The 18,921-nt window shown below is 33.4% G+C and overlaps 1 protein-coding gene across 1 annotated transcript; it reads left to right on the top strand.

Moving 5' to 3' along the window:
* Positions 1-6,365: 6,365 nt before the first annotated feature.
* On the top strand, positions 6,366-7,471 carry LOC122145582 (immunoglobulin kappa light chain-like). Its single transcript, XM_042759577.1, has 3 exons — positions 6,366-6,440; positions 6,520-6,876; positions 7,000-7,471. The coding sequence occupies exons 1-3, from the start codon at positions 6,395-6,397 to the stop codon at positions 7,362-7,364; spliced, it is 768 nt and encodes a 255-aa protein (XP_042615511.1). The 5' UTR covers positions 6,366-6,394; the 3' UTR covers positions 7,365-7,471.
* The last annotated feature ends 11,450 nt before the right edge of the window (positions 7,472-18,921 follow it).

The raw sequence follows: 18,921 nt of genomic DNA, 5'->3' as shown, positions 1-18,921 counted from the left end.
ATCAGCTCAAAGGGGAAATATGAATAAATATTTAGATCCGCTGTAAGTATTTACTTGACATCTCAGTGTCAGCTGTCTGTCAATTCTAAGAACGTTACTTTCCTGTTTAAGGAAAACAACTTTCTTACTCACACACACACACACACACACACACACACACACACGCATACAGTTGGCATAGGAAGAGGGGTTAAAGCTTAAGCAGTAAAGAGAAGAGAAATAAAGACATGAAGCTATGATACAATTTGATATTTTGCAGATCTACGGCCTGAAGGAAACATCAGTTTCTTAGTTCAAACACATCTTTGTAAAAGGTGCAAATGATACTTTATGTATCAATTAATAAGATTAAGTTTGATACTTGCACGTCTCGCCTGTTTGAAAAAGAGTCCTGATGCACTTTGGGGCTCCAGCTGGTCTCTACTGAAGTGAGTTGATGAGAAAGACCAGTTCGAATCAGAGGATCTTGATGAATGGAAAGCCAAGGCAGAAGGCTCTTAGCTCAGCATCTTCTCCTGGAATTCCTGAATCAAAAAAAAAAAAAAAAAAAAAAAACGCTCTGAGCAGTGATCAGTGGTGATGATGTCACACACTCAGGATTTGAGTGAGCCAATGAGGAATGGTACCTTTTGGAGGAAAGTTTTACAACTCTTTGTCTCTAGTATGGTGTCTTGCATACTGTATGAAATTAGATTGGGGGGGTTCAAGAGAAGAATCTTTAAGATTCGTATAAACCTAATGTGTTGCATAGGTATCAACATATAATATACACTCTCATTTAGATCATGAAAATATGAACTCATAGATACCAAACATCATAGAGATGAGGTTATAATAACTAGTGATCTATCATAAGTATGCATAAAACATACACAATACACAAAAAACAATATACAAGAACATTAACAGCATACACAATGCCCTGAAGTATATGTGTGTTCATTCAAAGAAAGGTTTTTCTATGAATTAGAGAAGAGTCCCTTTTTATGGGCATTATGTGTCTGTTTTTGAGAGACTTGAGTTAAGAGTTGCTTTGCCACATTCCTGGGAGCCATAAAAATAGTGTTATCACTTATCAGATAGTGTACCTTTGGTTGCTATGCAACCAGTGGCCTGTTCTGCCTTTTTTGTGGTGATAGTTGCATTTCTGGGGTAGGGTCCATAGACCCTTTGGTTAGATGAGGGGGCATTAGATATTATTTGTTAAATATAACAAATAGTTGTGTGTCTGATTGGTCCAAATGCTACACTAGTGTTTTTTAAAGTGAAGATATTAAGTCTGTGAATGATATGGGGTTTATGGAACATAGTTATTAGGCCGACCTGTTGCATCATCTCTGAAATATTAAAATATTTTTTTTTTGTATATTTAAATGCTTTATTCATGGTAACTGTTAGTATTGTGTCTTACAAAAAAAAGATGCTTTGGGACCTTGTTTTGATGTTTCATTCGTTTATAGAGTTTAGATCCTGCTGTTATAAACAACAAAGTGTATCTGAATGCAGCATCCCTGTCTGTCATGGTAACATGAGACACATCTGGGTTTCATGTCCATCTTTGTTATCAGTATTTGTAACCTTCATGGCAACCCACCATATCACCATCTGCAGATCGGAAGTTTTTCCACACAGACAAACAGTTCAGATTATTCTGCAATGAGTACCTAATGCCAACATAATACTGCAAAGGTGACAGAGGATACAGCTGTAGCAGCAATATATACATTTACACAGACTGTTTAATGTTGCAGAAGCAACAAATGCATTTACACGGGGTCAACAATTGTTGAAATATTTGATGAAATTAATATTTTAAAGGTGTTGTTTGTAGGATTGACACCAAGTGGTCGAACTAGGTATTGCAGTTCAAATTCAAAATATTGGAGAGGGTTTTATCACCCGGCACCTCCTCCTCAGACTTGACGCACACGCAGGTTGCCAGATTGACGACACCAACATGAACGAGCGATAAATGAAATGAAATACTATGTTTTCCGCTAACTGGCAACCTGGGGTGCCAAAATATAATTGGGTAAACTGGCAGTGGGCGGGTTTCACAAACCAAAACAAAGACATACATTCCGGGCCAGAACGCACAATTTCAAAGGAGAATAACTGACTGTAGCATTGTTTTTCAGATAAACAAGTATGTTAACTTAGCAAGTTTCTTAAACATCTGCAAACATATTGTGGTATTTTTATGCTTTAGTAGAGTCAAAATCTTACATACAGCACCTTTAAATATGATGTTATATCTATGAAAACATGAATTCATGAATGAAAATAAATTCTCTTTCATAAATCTTCTGAATTTATCAGGACGGAGAAAAGTCCAGTAAGACTGGATCTAACACTAGCTCAATACAATGCAATTAACAGTGATTTGTGGTTTAGCATAAGCAGAGTTTCACTTGTGTTTTGTGACAGAGGGTCTGATGATCTGTGGATCACCGTGTGGCAGCATAAACTACATTAGGCTCCACCTCCTTCAATCTTCTTACTGGTCTTCTGTTCTTCTTCTTGTCTAAACTTAAAGCTGCATAGTTCAAGTCTGCATCTTGCTCCTGGCAATATAAAAAATGCAAACATACTATGGATGTGCTCTGCTCAGCAATTTTTAAAAAATATTTATATGGGCCTGTCATTTACCATTTATGAATCTCAGCACAAATCAAATGTATAACCTGTAAGTTAAACAATATTTTGATATGAGATACCTGCTCCAACTGTTTGTTCTTTGTTCATATCTTAGTTGTTTTCATGGCGCTGGGCATCTAAACAAAACAAGAGAGTCATCATTATTATTTGCCGCCCTAAGGCAGTAGTTATCATTTATGGAGATATGGTAATATCATTATTAATACCATAATTACAGAAACATAAAATAATAAATGAATCTAATAGTTAAAGGTTTTTGCCAGTGTATTTACTATTCTATATGTGCTAGTGCATTGTCCACACGCCTTCTTTCTGCTTGTTTCTTTCCTTCAACCTGATGAAGATTGCAATCGCTAAAACAGTGGGAAGCAAAACCAAGCCGCTTAAGATCAGTGTAATCTAGAAATAAAAAAACATAAAGAAGAAGAGACGAATTTAGTTTAAAATGCATGGCACATACAACAATCCACATTTGTTATATCCCTTTTGGACTGACTAGTCTCTCTGAAGATAAAAAAAGAATACAAAATAATTAGTAGTCAGTGACTAGCAACAATACTGAATATAAATAATGCTGGAATAAATAAATGATATAAACATTAAATGAAAACGTAAAATATTACCATTTACTACAACTGACTGTGTTGTGTCGTGAAACATCATGTGGTTTGTCAAAACATATCCACAGTAAAAAATTCCAGAGTCAGAGACATCCACATTTACAGTCTTCAAGGAAGAAAATGTTTTGTCAACTGACATCTCTAAATGATTCTCCTTAACAGATGACACCTGAAAATAATAAATAATGTTATAAGAAAAAAAGTGAAAGACATCAATTCAGATTCAAATGGAAGATGCCTTTTGCATTTTCATCGCATCTAAACATTGTGTTGCACCATGTCTAAAATAACTGTGCATGGCACAATGTTACTAAGTATGTCTATGATTTATTTCACTTCTGTGGAACTCAAAACTAAATATTATGAAGACTGTATGTGTCAAAACAATACTGGAGGTCTTTGAAAGACTGTATGAAAAAAAAATCACAGAATTAAAACTGAGAACGAACTAAATGAATGTAATGTATAATCATAAGATTAAAAATTAAATGACAAAGCAACAGCAAATTATATGATATAAACAGATTTTGTAGAACATTTACTATATTATATTGTATATAAGACGTGGTACAGTATAGTATAGTAGCTATACATTGTTATATATTACTGTTACTGTTATATACAGTATTTATTCAATTCATGGCAAACATTGTCATTCTGTTACTGTCCCACATTCTATAGCAAACATCATAAAAGTTTATTTACCTATTAAAAAGAGCAGACGAGGATGTGTTGCAGACAAATTCATGTTTACGTTCCAGTCAAATCAGCTTAACTGAGAAGAATCAAATTCAGATTTATTTATTTGAAGGGGGTGTGGCTTTTACACTGTACATGTGCCCATTTGTATTAAAGCAGACTATGTAAGAAACAGATCACATCTACTGTAAGAAATATTATCCAGGAGTGCAAGAAAAGATACATGAAACGATCCTTCTCCCACTTTACTGAATTTTGTCCCTGAGCTTGTGGGTGGTTCTTAGAAATGTTATAATCTGCCTTACTCAGGGTTGGGCAAAGATACATCTAAATGTACTTTAAAATAAAATACTAAATACCTTAATTTTAAGTGTATCAAAATAAACTACAAAATACAGCAGCCATAACAAGTATCAAAATAAACTATGTATTTTTGTATTTTAAAAATACTAAAAAATACTTTTGCAAGGGTGCATGAAATTTCTTCGCAAACCTTCCATCAATTGGCCTGTTTGATCTATCCCTTCACCATTACACTGACTCAGCTGATAGTAAACAATGTTTGATAGCAACAGCTTTTCTCTGCCTGAGTCATGCAATAAATCTGACATATGCAACCAGTTGACAGATGAAATATTCACTCATCCCCGTGATCTCCCAGATGAAGGTAAGTTTTAAAGTAACCAAGAGTTTAATATTTAGAGTTAGAGTTTAAAGAGTTTAACAAGTCATTCAAAAGAAGACACTGATGGCACCTGTATTCATAGCAACCAGCTTATTAATCATAGCAACCACAACTAATTAATCATTTGATTGTTAATCATAAATATAATAATATATTATGTGTCAGGCAGTCATTCATGCAATGGTATGCAAAATCATATCAAATTAAGATACAATTTTCAGCAATCAAATATTTATTTCTCAATCATTGGACACCTACAATATTTGGAAGTTGAAAACAAACATTTTAGCATTACAACAAATATTAAATGATCAATATATTTTGATTTTAAATGTAGCCAGAAACATAATCAGAAAGTAGCAATAGAACTTGTCAAGGAGTATTAACCCAACCCCAAGCACTGAATCTATTGAAAGCCATAGAAGTATAGAGGACACATATATATTTATAATAAGTACAATTGCATCAAGTGCATCACATTCTATTAGTTATTCATCCATGCTTCCTTTTCCACTCCACACTGACTCTTGTCAGTGCTCTTTTATTCTTTCATGTTAACTGAAGGCAAATCTGAATGATGCACTATTTTAACTTTAATCAACATGTACAACTGACTGTGACATCCTCACCTTAACTTATTCCAGCAAAAGTCACTCATCCAAGGCTGAATGGAGCTGTACAGCTGCAGCTCACGTGATGAATGTTGGGTTTGGGGTAGGGGTGTGTCTGAGCTAAATCAGCACCCTAAAAAAGAGGCTGAATGGCACAAAGTATTTTATGTATTTTGAAAATGCAAAAATACTAACCTTAAATGTATTCAAATACAAATTACATTAGATTTTTGCCAAAGGCTTTAAAATACAAAATAGTGTTTTGTATTCCAAATATGTATTTTAAATACATGTATCTGAAATACTGCCCATCCCTGGCCTTACTGTCTCTTTACGGATAATAAGCATATTTAGGAACAACATATTCATATAAAAACATTTAATCTTCTATACTGGCATACTGTGCATATGTTTTCAACCTATGGCTGACTGATTGCATACAGTAAACAAGTACAATCAACTCCAAGGAAGCATAGGGATGTCCCTTCTGTTGGGATATTTTTAAATAATTATTTTTCAAAAATATGTTTCAGTGTTTGCATTTGACAGTTTGCATCTGTGTAGTTTATATTTTACAAAAATGATCAAATGAAACTAACTGAAATTATTGTATTGTACTGTATTGAGTCACTCATACAGCTAAATGGGACATTGTTTAGTGTTTTTTTTTTTTTTTTTACTGCCATCCCCATATTGGTGTGTGTAAAGACACAATCATGAAAATTACTCATGGCAGTAAAATATAGTTCTGCCCCTTTCTCTAAAACAACCAGTCAAACATCAAAGTGTCACTGTTTGATCTTTGAACACAGCTGTGTATAAAAGAGGAAGCATTCTTAACACGTACTACCAAACAGGCACTGTCCACCACCAGTTTATTTCAAATTGTGAAATGAAATTATTTATATTTTATTGTCCAGTTGTAATCTGACCTGAATATACTGTTTTTGTGGGGGTGTTTTAACTTCCATGGGCCTAATTTTTTAGCAAATCATCTTTCTTGGAAAGTAAGTATTTCCTCTGAGCTTCATCAATTTAAATTAATAATTTTAAGTTCTCTTGATCATTCCAAAAATTCTCAAGACAGCTGTGTATATTTCTCTTTTAGATTAAACTGCAGAATGAGGTTCAGAGTATTGTTTATCGTTTCTCTCTCCTTGTTTGCATGTAAGTTTGACTAATATCTTGATTGTTGAACACTTAATTTCATATTCGATTTATTAAATCATATTACTTTTATTTTTAGATGGGACATGTGAAATAAAGGGTGTCATTCACCAGCTTCCTTTGGTAGATGCTGAACTTGGAAGCAGCGTGATTTTACCCTGCTCTTATTCATTTGACTTGATACACACTGTTTCATGGTTTAAACAGACCGTTGGCAAAAAACCTCTTCTTATTGGATATTCATCTCATCTCTCAGGAAGTTTTATATATCAAAATGGCTTTGACAAGGTCAAACGGTACTCTTTTGAAGTTGGAACTGACTTTTTAAATATGAGCATTATAAACCTGAAGGAAAATGATTTTGCAAACTACTTTTGTGCCGTGACCTTCATCAGCACAATTCAGTTTGGAGAAGGAACGATTTTGCTTCACAAAGGTGAGACTTCTTTAAAACGAGCTGTTTTGTTAGAACTTTTACTGATGTTACTCCTGTATAAATAAACTAAAATAAACTTGTATTAGTAGAAAATGATATCATCTTTATGGATTTCTTTCAAAGGTAAAGATTCTGCCAGTGGGTCCACAGTTCTCCAGCAGCCTGTATCTGACAGACTTCATCCAGGAGATTCAGTGACTCTGCAGTGTTCGGTCATCAGTCAGATCTGTGCAGGAGAATACAGCGTCTACTGGTTTAGACATTCATCAGGACATTCTCATCCAAGACTCATTTACACCCGTGATAACAGGAGTGATCAGTGTATAGAGAGATCAGAGAATGGCTTTTCTACCCAGAGCTGTGTCTACAGTCTCTCTCAGACTGAACTCAAACCATCTGATGCTGGGGTTTATTACTGTGCTGTTGCCACATGTGGGAAGATACACTTTGGAAATGGAACTAAGTTGATTATTGAAGGTAATATTTGATTTGCTAGAAATTATTTTTAGTACCGCAATGTCTTTGGTTATAAGTTGAATGTTAGGTATTTTATGTATTTATTGTAGCACATGAAATCTCACATCTATGTGACTTTTTCAGATTTACAGTTCATATGGAACCCAATTACTTTAGTTCTGGCAACACTGAACATCATGACCATGATTGTGATTACAATTCTGCTGATAGTGATTCAAAATATCCACATTAGAGGTATAGTTGAACTTCTTTGTCTGTACGTATACTGTATATCAACTAGCTTTCCACAGAGCCACATATCATCATATTTTTAACCATAAATTTTGATTTGTATTTATTAAGATACTCTGAATCAACCCATAAATCAATGGAAGCAGGTAATTGTCTTTTCTTTTCTCACAATTTAAATACAGACTGTGATTAAAATACAAAAAATGATAAAATTGTCTCTACTGTAAATAAGGTTATGTTTTAATTTTTAACATTGCAATACTAAACTTCAGCTTCCAGGAAGGTGAAGTATTGAACTACAGTAAATACCAAAGTAAAACTGGGATTGCATTCAGATATCAAATTCAATTACTGTTAGTGAATATTTTTTTCCAGAAGTTATAATGCTTGTAGTGACTAAATTAACTTTACACAAAACTGTGACTTTGTATAGTAGATTATACAGCAGAAAACAAAATTGTGATTTTATTTTCCATTTTTCCCTTGGCAGATCGTGGATACTGATGCCTTAAACCAAGAAGAGACACGAGTCATTTATCAGTTCATCAAGCACTAGTTGATAGCAGGGCTTGAAAAAAAAAAGCAGACTCGATATTTTAACGTTTCTGTTCCTCTGTATAATTATCATTCCGAAACAGGTTTGCCTAGAAAAAATACCGGTTAATAATGTTATTTTTACTTTTTTTCTTTGTCTGTAATAATAATAATAATAATAATAACAACAACAACAGCAACAATAATATCCTCCTAATAATAATAAAGTACAGCGTTTTTTACTCAAAACAGAGAGAAAAAAAGAAGAAAAAAAGGAAGAGATCTGGTAGCCTATCTTAACCCGCTGCGCTTAATCAATACAGCATAATTTTTTCTAGATTTGAATTCAAGATCAAGATTCAAGATTTTTATTCATCACATACACAATTATATAGAGCATATATAACCAGCAGTGAAATGTCTGGCCAAATTATAGGCTACTAAACAAAAGAAAGAAGAAAAAAATCCGTTAATGGTTTAAAGACATTAAAGTACTTTTTAAGATATTTAAAAATGTTTGCTGCATTGTTAAAAAAATGCTATTCATTTAAAATTGCGTTTTGAGAGAGAGCGAGAGAGAGAGAGAGAAACATAAGTCACTATAGGCTCACGTGGCATTTTATTATTAGGCTACATTCAGAAATAATGTGCCAAAATGCCAGTAAAGCAAAATGTTTACAAACATAATAAACTCTCTCTCTCTCTCTCTCTCTCTCTCTCTCTCTCTTTATATATACACACTCATCTCTCTCTCTCTCGCTCTCTCTCTCTCTCTATATATATATACATACACATACATTGGCTATCTATTATAAACAAAGTTATTAGTTTCCTTCTCTCCACAACAAATCCTCTAAAGTTAAGGCTATGCCTTTAGACTATAAAAATGTCAATCCGAAAAACAATTAATTTAAGGTGAAACTGATGCCTACCTAGATTGGTACGAATCCAAATGTTTTCATATTCGCGATGTATCTGGACGCTAAAATATTATTTATTATGTAATAAGCTTTGTACTTCACTCGCATGACATCATCCATCCTTCTCATCGGCTTTATCAGCACAGTGAGGCGGTGGTCACGCTGAACGCAACAGATTGTACAACGGAGCAGTGCAACTTCTTTATGTTTCTTTATTAACTGTATTTTATTATGATAATGAACAGGCCGCAATGTTGCAAAATTTGTTGTGTCTGTGTGCGCTTGATGATCATGTTGGTGAACACGATTTTTTCTAATGACTATAATGTTTATAATATGCTTACAAGTTCACATTTTGAAGTCGCTTTGGATAACATCATTTGCTAAATAAATTTATGAAAATGCAGTTTCACTTGTTAAATTCTGTTATTGTTTACCTGCTTTTTAAGCATTTGTTAATTTTTGCAATTTTGCCATGTTATTTTTGTGGCACATAAAATTGCATGATTTCACACGTTTAGTTGCATGATTTCTGTCTTTGTTGTTGTTGTATGTGTGTGTGGTTCAGGTATACCCTACATCAGGAGTGTCCAATCCTTCTCCTGTGGGCCTGTATTAGACCTTGGTAAGCTGGTTCAGGTGCATTTATTTGTGGTTGTAGGTAAACTCTGCAGGAATGTGGCCCTCCAGGAGTAGGATTGGACACCCCTGCCCTGCATTGGGGGGACAAAATGTCCCCACAAAGATCCAAAATCCTTGTCCTTGTTGGGACATTTTTTGGTCCCTCATGAGGACAACAGCTTGTAAATCATGCTAAATTAAGTTTTTTGAAAATCTAAAAATTCAGAAAGTTTTGTGCAAGAGTTAGGGTAAGGGGATAGAAAATACAGTTTGTACAGTATAAAAACAATTATGTCTATGGAATATATCAACATAAAACTTGGGAACTTAATGTGTGTGTGTGTGTGTGTGTGTGTGTGTGTGTGTGTGTGTGTGTGTGTGTGTGTGTGTGTGTGTGTGTGGTTGATTTTGTTGCAGAGGATTTGGTAAGCTTACTAGCTTCCGCAAATATTTTTGAGGTGTAAAAAGGAGACTCTGAGTGCTTATATTTTAGTTTTAGTTTTTCAGCACAAATTATCTATAAAATAAGCATTATCAAATGCTTACCCAGAGCAGAGAAATTACTCACAACCAGGACCCACAAGGTTCAAAGAAAGTTTATGATTGAATGCTCTGTTGATTAGAAACTGTATTTAAATTGTCTTGATTTTGCCATTGTAGGGAGTGAAATTTAAAAGTATAAATAATGTTCTAATACATTGTATAGGACTGTGCTTATAATATCGTGAGAACAGTGCCCTGTGATTAAGATCACACGAGAGACCACACGTGGTGTTGTAGCAGAGGAGGCCTTCTGAGTTACCTACCACTTCATTGTCCATTCGGGATGTGCTTCCCAGGACATGTTGGTTGCCTTGTCCTGGGTTGGACTATGCACTTATTTGCTGACTACTCTTTGTAGTTATGTTTCTTTGGTTCATGTAAGGTTGATATGTAACAATTGGAAATGTTCTTCGGCGCATGCTGACATACAGTATTCATGCCTTAAGGATCTGTTTGATCTATAAGTTTCAGTATTGCTAAAAGAAAGTGTTTTTGTTCTTTTTGGCCCCCTGTTCATACAGATTTTGGGGATATGTTTTGTCTTGTTCCTGATATATATATTTTGTTTTGTGCCTCATTTCAAGGATTTTGTTGTAGAAATGAGGACAATTCTTGATAGGCAAGGGAGTATTATGTAGGGAGTGAAATTATGTTCTAACACATTGTAGTGGTTATAATATTGCGAGAACAGTGCCCCGGAATTGAGATCACACGAGAGAACGCATGTGGTAGCAGAGGGGGGAGAGGAGATGCATGCTCTGTAATCTGCTATGGCAACTTATGTTCATCCCTGAAGGTTCAGTAAACAAGTGTTGTGTTCACCAAAGCTACTAGTCTGTGTCACTAATTCAGCAGTGATAAACTGATGCACCAAATGAAACCAAGAACCCACGAGACAGTTGGCCCACGCATGTTACACCATTACAGTGTGTGTGTGTGTGTGTGTGTGTGTGTGTGTACTGGTATTCCCTACGTTATCCAAATGTCACCACAGGTATAGTAATACCAGTAAATTTTGACCTTGGGACATTTATTCGGTCCCAATGAGGAAAAGAGCTTATAAATCATACAGAATGAAATGTTTTGAAAATTTTAAATGCCTGTAGTTTAGTGTGAGGGGTATGTTTAGGGGTAGGGTTATGGTAGGGGAATAGAAAATACAGTTTTTACAGTAGAAAAACCATTACACGTATGGAATGAACCCATAACGATAGGAATACCAGTGTGTGTGTGTGTGTGTGTGTGTGTGTGTGTGTGTGTGTGTGTGTGTGTGTGTGTGTGTGTGTCTTGTTTGTGAGAGAGAGTGAAATAACATGTTCTTTAAAACTATAAACATTAAATTGTAGAATACAATGATAAACATATTTTGTAGCCTAATAAAGGGATAGTATAAGAAATGAGATCTTATAATAATAAGTATAACAACTTACTTTAATGTGATAATTGGACCTATCCTATAAATTGTTGTATATAGAACCATTTATATGTTGTAGTTATTGTATATTGTGACAATATGCTTCTTGTGTATTTGGCAATATGTTGATGTACTGTTGTTAAGTGGTGTGATGTCCACACAGTTTCCCCTCTGTCTATATTTTTTTCTTTCTTTTTGTTTTTTTCTTTTTTTTTATGTTAATAAAATAAGTTCAACAAATGTTATGCATATCTTTGTGGTTATTTGTAGGGAATTAAATGGTAAAATTAAATTATTTAAAATTGGGCCAAAATTTCATTTAAATTTCTTCTTATTATAAAAGAAATGTGTTGAAATTACACTGTGCCTTAAAATACAACGTTTTTCAAGATAATGCCTGTTCACGAACACTCTGTTAAAATACATTTGCAGGGTAAAGGGAGGGACATTTTAGCTCTTAGAAAATGTAAATATTACAATAACTGCATTCAAAAAGCGTATTAATTGAGATGAGAATGTCCTGTAACAGGGTGGACATTTGACCCTTGCATGTGTGAAGAATTAAAAAAAAAGTTATTGACTGAATTACAAAATTTATCTGAATGCAGTCATGGTAACATGAGACACACCTGGGTTTCCATCTGTCAGGATTCTGGACTGTCTGTGTCATGTTTTGCCCCTGTTCCTGTTCCTGTTTGTCCTTATTTGGTCACTTCCTGTCCATGTTAATTTGATTATTAGTTGATTCCCCACACCTGTCTATCCTTCATCAAGTCTAGTAAATAATGTGTAGTCTGCATCATGTTTCCTTGCCGGGTCTGCTAAATTGTGTTCGTGTGTCGCTCCTTGTTACTGAGTTGGATTAACCCATATCTTGGATATAATAAAGACTTTTTAATGTGTTCCACGGCTCCGTGTTCCTTTCGGCAGTGATCTGTGACACCATCTTTGTTATCAGTATTTGTAACCTTCATGGCATCACACCATATCACCATCTGCAGATCGCAAGTTTTTCCACATAGACAAACAGATTATTCTGCAATGAGTACCTAATGCCAACTTAATACTGCAAAGGTGACAGAGGATACATCTGTAGCAGCAATAGCTTCATTTACACAGACTGTTTAATGTTGCAGAGGCACCATAAATGCATTTACACAGGATTTACAATAGTTGAAATACTTGGTGAAATTAATTTTTAAATGCGCTATAATTATGAAAACATGAATTCATGAATAAAAATTATCATAAATACTCTGAATTTTTCAGGACGGAGAAAAGTCCAGTAAGACTGGATCTAACACTAGCTCAATACAATGCAATTAACAGTGATTTGCGATTCAGCATAAGCAGAGTTTCACTTGTGTTTTGTGACAGAGGGTCTGATGATCTGTGGATCACCGTGTGGCAGCATAAACTACATTGGGCTCCACCTCCTTCAATCTTCTTACTGGTCTTCTGTTCTTCTTCTTGTCTAAACTTAGAGCTGCATAGTTCAAGTCTGCATCTTGCTCCTGGCAATATAAAAATTCCAAACATACTATGGATGTGCTCTGCTCAGCCATTTAAAAAAAAATATTTATATGGGCCTGTCATTTACCATTTATGAATCTCAGCACAAATCAGATGTATAACCTGTAAGTTAAAGAATATTTTGATATGAGATACCTGCTCCAACTGTTTGCTCATCTCTTCATTGTTTTCATGGCGCTGAGCATCTAAACAAAACAAGAGAGTCATCATTATTATTTGCTGTCCTAAGGCAGTAGTTATCATTTATGAAAATATGGTGATATAATTAATACCAGAATTACAGAAACATAAAATAATAAATTAATCTAATAGTGAAATGTTTTTGCCAGTGTATTTACTATTCTATATGTGCTAGTGCATTGTCCACATGCCTTCGTTCTGTTTGTTTCTTTCCTTCAACCTGATGAAGATTGCAATCGCTAAAACAGTGGGAAGCAAAACCAAGCCGCTTAAGATCAGTGTCAGTGTATAATAGACATGGCAGGATCTCAAAGTTTCTTTAGTCACCCCTGTTAAAACCATTCAAAAATTAAATAAAGAGAGAAGGGGGAAGAGAGAGAACAAAATTATTGCTGTAATCTAGAAATAATAATGATAATTAAAAAAAACCAAAAATAATAAAGAAGAGACTAATTTAATTTAAAATGCATGGCACATACCACAATCTACATTTGTTATATCCCCTTTGGACTGACTAGTCTCTTCGAAGATAAAAAAAAAGAAGAAAAAAAAGAAAAAAAAAAAGAAGAAAAAAAAGAAAAAAAAAGAAGAAAAAATAATTAGTAGTCAGTGAATAGCAACAATACTAAATAATATAATGCTGGAATAAATAAATGATAGGAACATTAAAAGAAGACGTAAAATATTACCATTTACTACCACTAACTGTGTTTTGTCGTGAAACATCATGTGGTTTGTCAAAAAACTTCCACAGTAAAATATTCCAGAGTCAGAGATGTCCACATTTACAATCTTCAAGGAAGAAAATGTTTTGTTCACTGACATCTCTACATGATTCTCCTTAAAGCCATTAAAATATATGGAGTCCGCTGGTTTTTCACTCACATATTGAGTAGCAATGCAAAGTGGGAGAGAATCGTTTGTCTGCTTGAACCAGGCTATGTAACTGGGCTCTTTCAAGATGTTTGAACACAAAAGAGTGACAGTTGTTCCAATGTTCACAGTTTTCATGAAAGTTAAAGATGCTTGTTTTACAAAGATGACACCTGAAAATAAAAAAAATAATGTTAAGAAAAAAAGTGAAAGACAACGATTCAGATTCAAATGGAAGCTGCATTTTGCATTTTAATTGCATAAACATTGTGTTGCACCATGTCTAAAATAACTGTGCATAGCACAATGTTAAAAAAGTATGTCTATGATTTATTACACTATCTTCTGTGGAACTCAAAACAAAATATTATGAAGAACGTTGGTGTCCAGACAACATTGGAGGTCTTTGAAAGATTGTATGGAGAAAAAAAAAAACTTCATATTTCTGAATGAACTATCCCATTAAAACTGAGAAGGAACTAAATGAAAGTGATGTACAATCATAAGATTAAAAATCAAATGACAAAGCAATGGCAAATTAAATTATATGAACAGATTTTGTAGAAAATTTACTATATGTGACCCTGGACCACAAAACCAGTCTTAAGTGTCAATTCTTCGAAACTGAGAAGCAATTCTTCAAAACTGAAATAATCTGAAAGCTGAATAAATAAGCTTTGCACTGGTGTATGGTTTGTTAGGATAGAACAATATTTGGCCGAGATACAACTATTTGAAAATCGGGAATCGATAAATCGATAATTTTGACCCATACAATGTACTTTTGGCTATTGCTACAAATATACCCCAGCGACTTAAGACTGGTTTTGTGGTCCAGGGTCACATATTATTTTGTATATTACACGTGGTACAGTATAGTATAGTAGCTATACATTGTTATATATTACTGTATATTTATTCAATACATGGCAAACATTGTCATTCTGTCATTATCCCACATTCTATAGCAAACATTACAAAAGTGTATTTACCTATTAAAAAGAGCATCAGAGGATGTGTTGCAGACAAATTCATGTTTACATTCCAGTCAAATCAGCTTAACTGAGAAGAATCAAAATCAGCTTTTTTTATTTGTAGGGGGTGTGGCTTTTACACCGTACATGCACCCATCTGTATTAAAGCAGACTATAATATGCACTGTACAGAACTAGAGGGTCATCTAAAATTTTAATAAATTGAATAGTAATAATAATAATACTAATGAATTCACTTCATATAGATGTTGAATTCTCAAATTTTTCCTTTGTCATAGACAATTTTTTATTTTATTTTATTTATATATATATATATATACATATATATATATATATATATATATATATATATATATATATATATTATATATATATATATATAATTTTTTTTTTTTTTTTTTTTTTTTTTTTTCACTAGGTCTATAGACCTAGTTGTACATCATTTATTATCTTCTAAAATCAGTCCAAAAGGTCAAAATAAATTAATTTACTTGTAAACAAACAAACAAACTAGTTAGTTGATATTCAGTTTAAAATATCAAATTACATCTTGTGAAAGTCTTACAACATTCACAAAACTAAAGGTAAAGGTCAGCCAATAGGTGGAGACATTGCTGTCATAGTATCATGATTCTTTTTTGTATGTTTGAAATGTTGTGGGACATCATATTTGGCAAGCTGGTAGATCTACATAAATAGCACATTGTCAAAAAGATAAAGAAGGTTTATTATTATTATTTATATAATATTTATTCAGCATAAATTGGGAAACCCATAATGAGAAGTGCAATAGCTGTAAGTAAAATATATATGTAGGCTACTAGCTAAATAACAACATTGTGAACAGTAAGTGAAGTCTGTGAATACATCATGAATAAGTTGCATGTGCAGTACATACATCATTAAATAAGTTGCATGTATAGCTTAATTTGTTTTTTTTTAGAGAGCATTTTGATTGTAGACCAACCACACCACAAACCGCGTGGCTGTTTTTGAGCAAAAGCAGCCTCTGATCTAATAAAGTGGAAAACAAAGAATCATTTCCTGTAGGGAGTGACAGGAAATAGCAGTTCAGTGCAGAACGAGTCCTGGTGAGGTGAACTTCAGCAGACCAACACACACTGATTGAGCTTTAGTTCAGTTTTAGATTTGCATTAACTGTTTCATTTTATCATATACCACTATATTAGCGATAACTGTTATATGCAAATCTACAGAGTCTACACACATCTACACACTAAAATTATGACTGATTGTTTTATAGTATCATGTGTGTAGACAATTTAAAGGCTGCAGTTACATTGTTTTTTATTCTTAATTCAGAATGAATTCTTTGGTCATTAGCTTCAGTGTGTAATGCATACACTATGCTTAAGTGTAACAATTGAGCAGAAATACAAGATTTAGGTCTGTGTCTGTTGTTTTCACTCACAATACTGAGTTTTACAAATATCAGTATTTTAGGATAAAATATATATGAATAAGGAAAAGTGCCCTCTCGGGTCCGGTAATTGGTCACTATTTATCAAAAAAAAAATAATAAAAAAAAAAAAAATTAACTGTTTAATAATCTTTTTTTTTTTTTTTTTAAATTCACATTTAAATTATGGCATGAATATTTAAATGTATATAAATTCCAGTGACCTCTCAATTCATATGAAAATCATTAGGTGCGTGCATAATAATTATAAATGGAAAATGTCATTTAGAATAGTTGGAGTATAGTAAAAAACAAACCAAAAAAAAAACTTTTTTTCTCCTCTCTGTTGTCTGGTGTTGGTAGAAGCAGCAGCATGACACTTTATACACTTGTGGTTTTGGACTATGAGCCCATACCACAAAAAAATTGCAATCACCTAGTAAGATCGAGAATGGAAAAAATGAGATAGCCCCCATCAGTGCTCTCACCTCTGTGGCTGAAACTTTCCATTGTACCACTTATAATTAAAGTGTGAGAGTAGCTGACTAAACTTCAACTCAATAAAGTTTGACCTCTTGTTTTAGGCTGGTGGAATTAAATAAAAGGCCTACATTGTAGTGTAAAAATTTCAAATGTTCTCAAATGCTACTGTATATTTAAAAATATACTTTTATCTTTTACTTTTATCGTTTACAAGTCAGGACATAAATAATTAATCAAAAGCAGGTGGAAGTTATCTGATTCAACACAGCTTGTCATAAGTATGATTTCAGCACCTTGGACAGAGACACATTATTTTTGTTACATTTCACTTTTTATACTTTTTTTTAAAGGAATAGTATATATAGAATCGATATAAAGAAACAGAACCACAATGTACTACAATGTCCTTAAATGCTAATATTCAAATTCTAATTTGCATTTTCACCCAGCAGATTTAGTTAGTTTACACTTTGTGTCCTGCAAAGCACATGAAATCTTTTCAATTACTAAATAATTAGTAATCAGTTTTTGATTCATCTTAGTTATGTTATGTATGACATGGGGAATTTGCCCCTTACTTTAATGATTGGTTTATTTTCAGAAAGCACATGGCTATGTCAAACTGAAACTTTTATCTTGTTTGCCATACTTGTTTGACTGTATTTGACTGTATGACTATTTCTGTATGACTAATTTAAGCGGTTAATGTTTTTTTTAAGCATCAAAAGCAAATTAATATCTCACCTACACGTAAAATCATTAGCCCCTAAAACAGCTCAGTTAATCATATATCTGACAATTATGAGACAGATTATCTTATTTGTTTTTAAAAGGTCAGTTTTAGCACAAACCACAGGCTCTTGCACAAACAATGCATAAGCAGAAGATGTTACAGCGACTGGGGCTCCAACCAGAAGACAGAGTTTGTTGGCAGCATCACTTCCTGTAGAGAATGACAGAGAGAATCTGCTCAGTACAGAGTGAGAAGTGCTGATGTGAACTTCAGCGGACCAGCTTTAACATTCAACTGAGTGAACCATATCATTACAATATTTGATATAATCATACTTTGATGTAATCATCAATTATATAATGAACACATTCATACTTCACAAGTTGAGTAAATGTGAAAATGTGACAGCACAAACATTCTGAAAAAAAAAAATTGAATTGGATAAAAAAATTATAAAATAATCTGAGTTTCTTAAAAAAGTTTCTAAAAGAAAAGGTGTTTTAACAGTTATTTTTGATTACTTAAATATTTGTTGCAATTATTACTGAAAATTACCAATATATAGATGAAAAGATGAGATCATGAGATGTTTGTTTGCACTTCTTTGTGTACCTTTGTGCATGCATTGCTTGCGCACATTGTGGTTTGATCATTTTCCAACCACAGGACTGACCTCTTGCCTCTGTTTTGAAGCCCCTTTCTGAATCAAAACCACAAAAACATCCTTCTCAACAGACAAGCATTTCTATGTAATTAAAGAAAAAAAAAGCCTACCCAGTTTACTGTTGATTTTTTAAATTAAATTAAACAATGAATTAAAAATTTTTAGTGAACGATTTGTTCTAACATGTTGATGTGCATGTTTATGCATAACGTTCTGCTGTGTTACAGTTTATCAGTCCTTTGTCTGACCTGCTGTATGCATCCTGAGTGCAGTTTTAAAACAAAAGAAGATTGCACTGATAAATGCATCCCATAGAATCTGAGACATTTAGAACATAAAGACTTCATAAGAATGGTTTGAGAATTTTTTTGTAATAATATTATGGATTCTGGACATGTAACAACGCAATGTGTGCAATGTGCAT

This window comes from Cyprinus carpio, chromosome A7 (assembly GCF_018340385.1).
Source record: "Cyprinus carpio isolate SPL01 chromosome A7, ASM1834038v1, whole genome shotgun sequence".
Taxonomy (NCBI): Eukaryota; Metazoa; Chordata; class Actinopteri; order Cypriniformes; family Cyprinidae; genus Cyprinus; species Cyprinus carpio.
The sequence above is the reverse complement of the archived record's forward strand: the minus strand, read 5'-3'. Positions and strand labels throughout refer to the sequence as shown.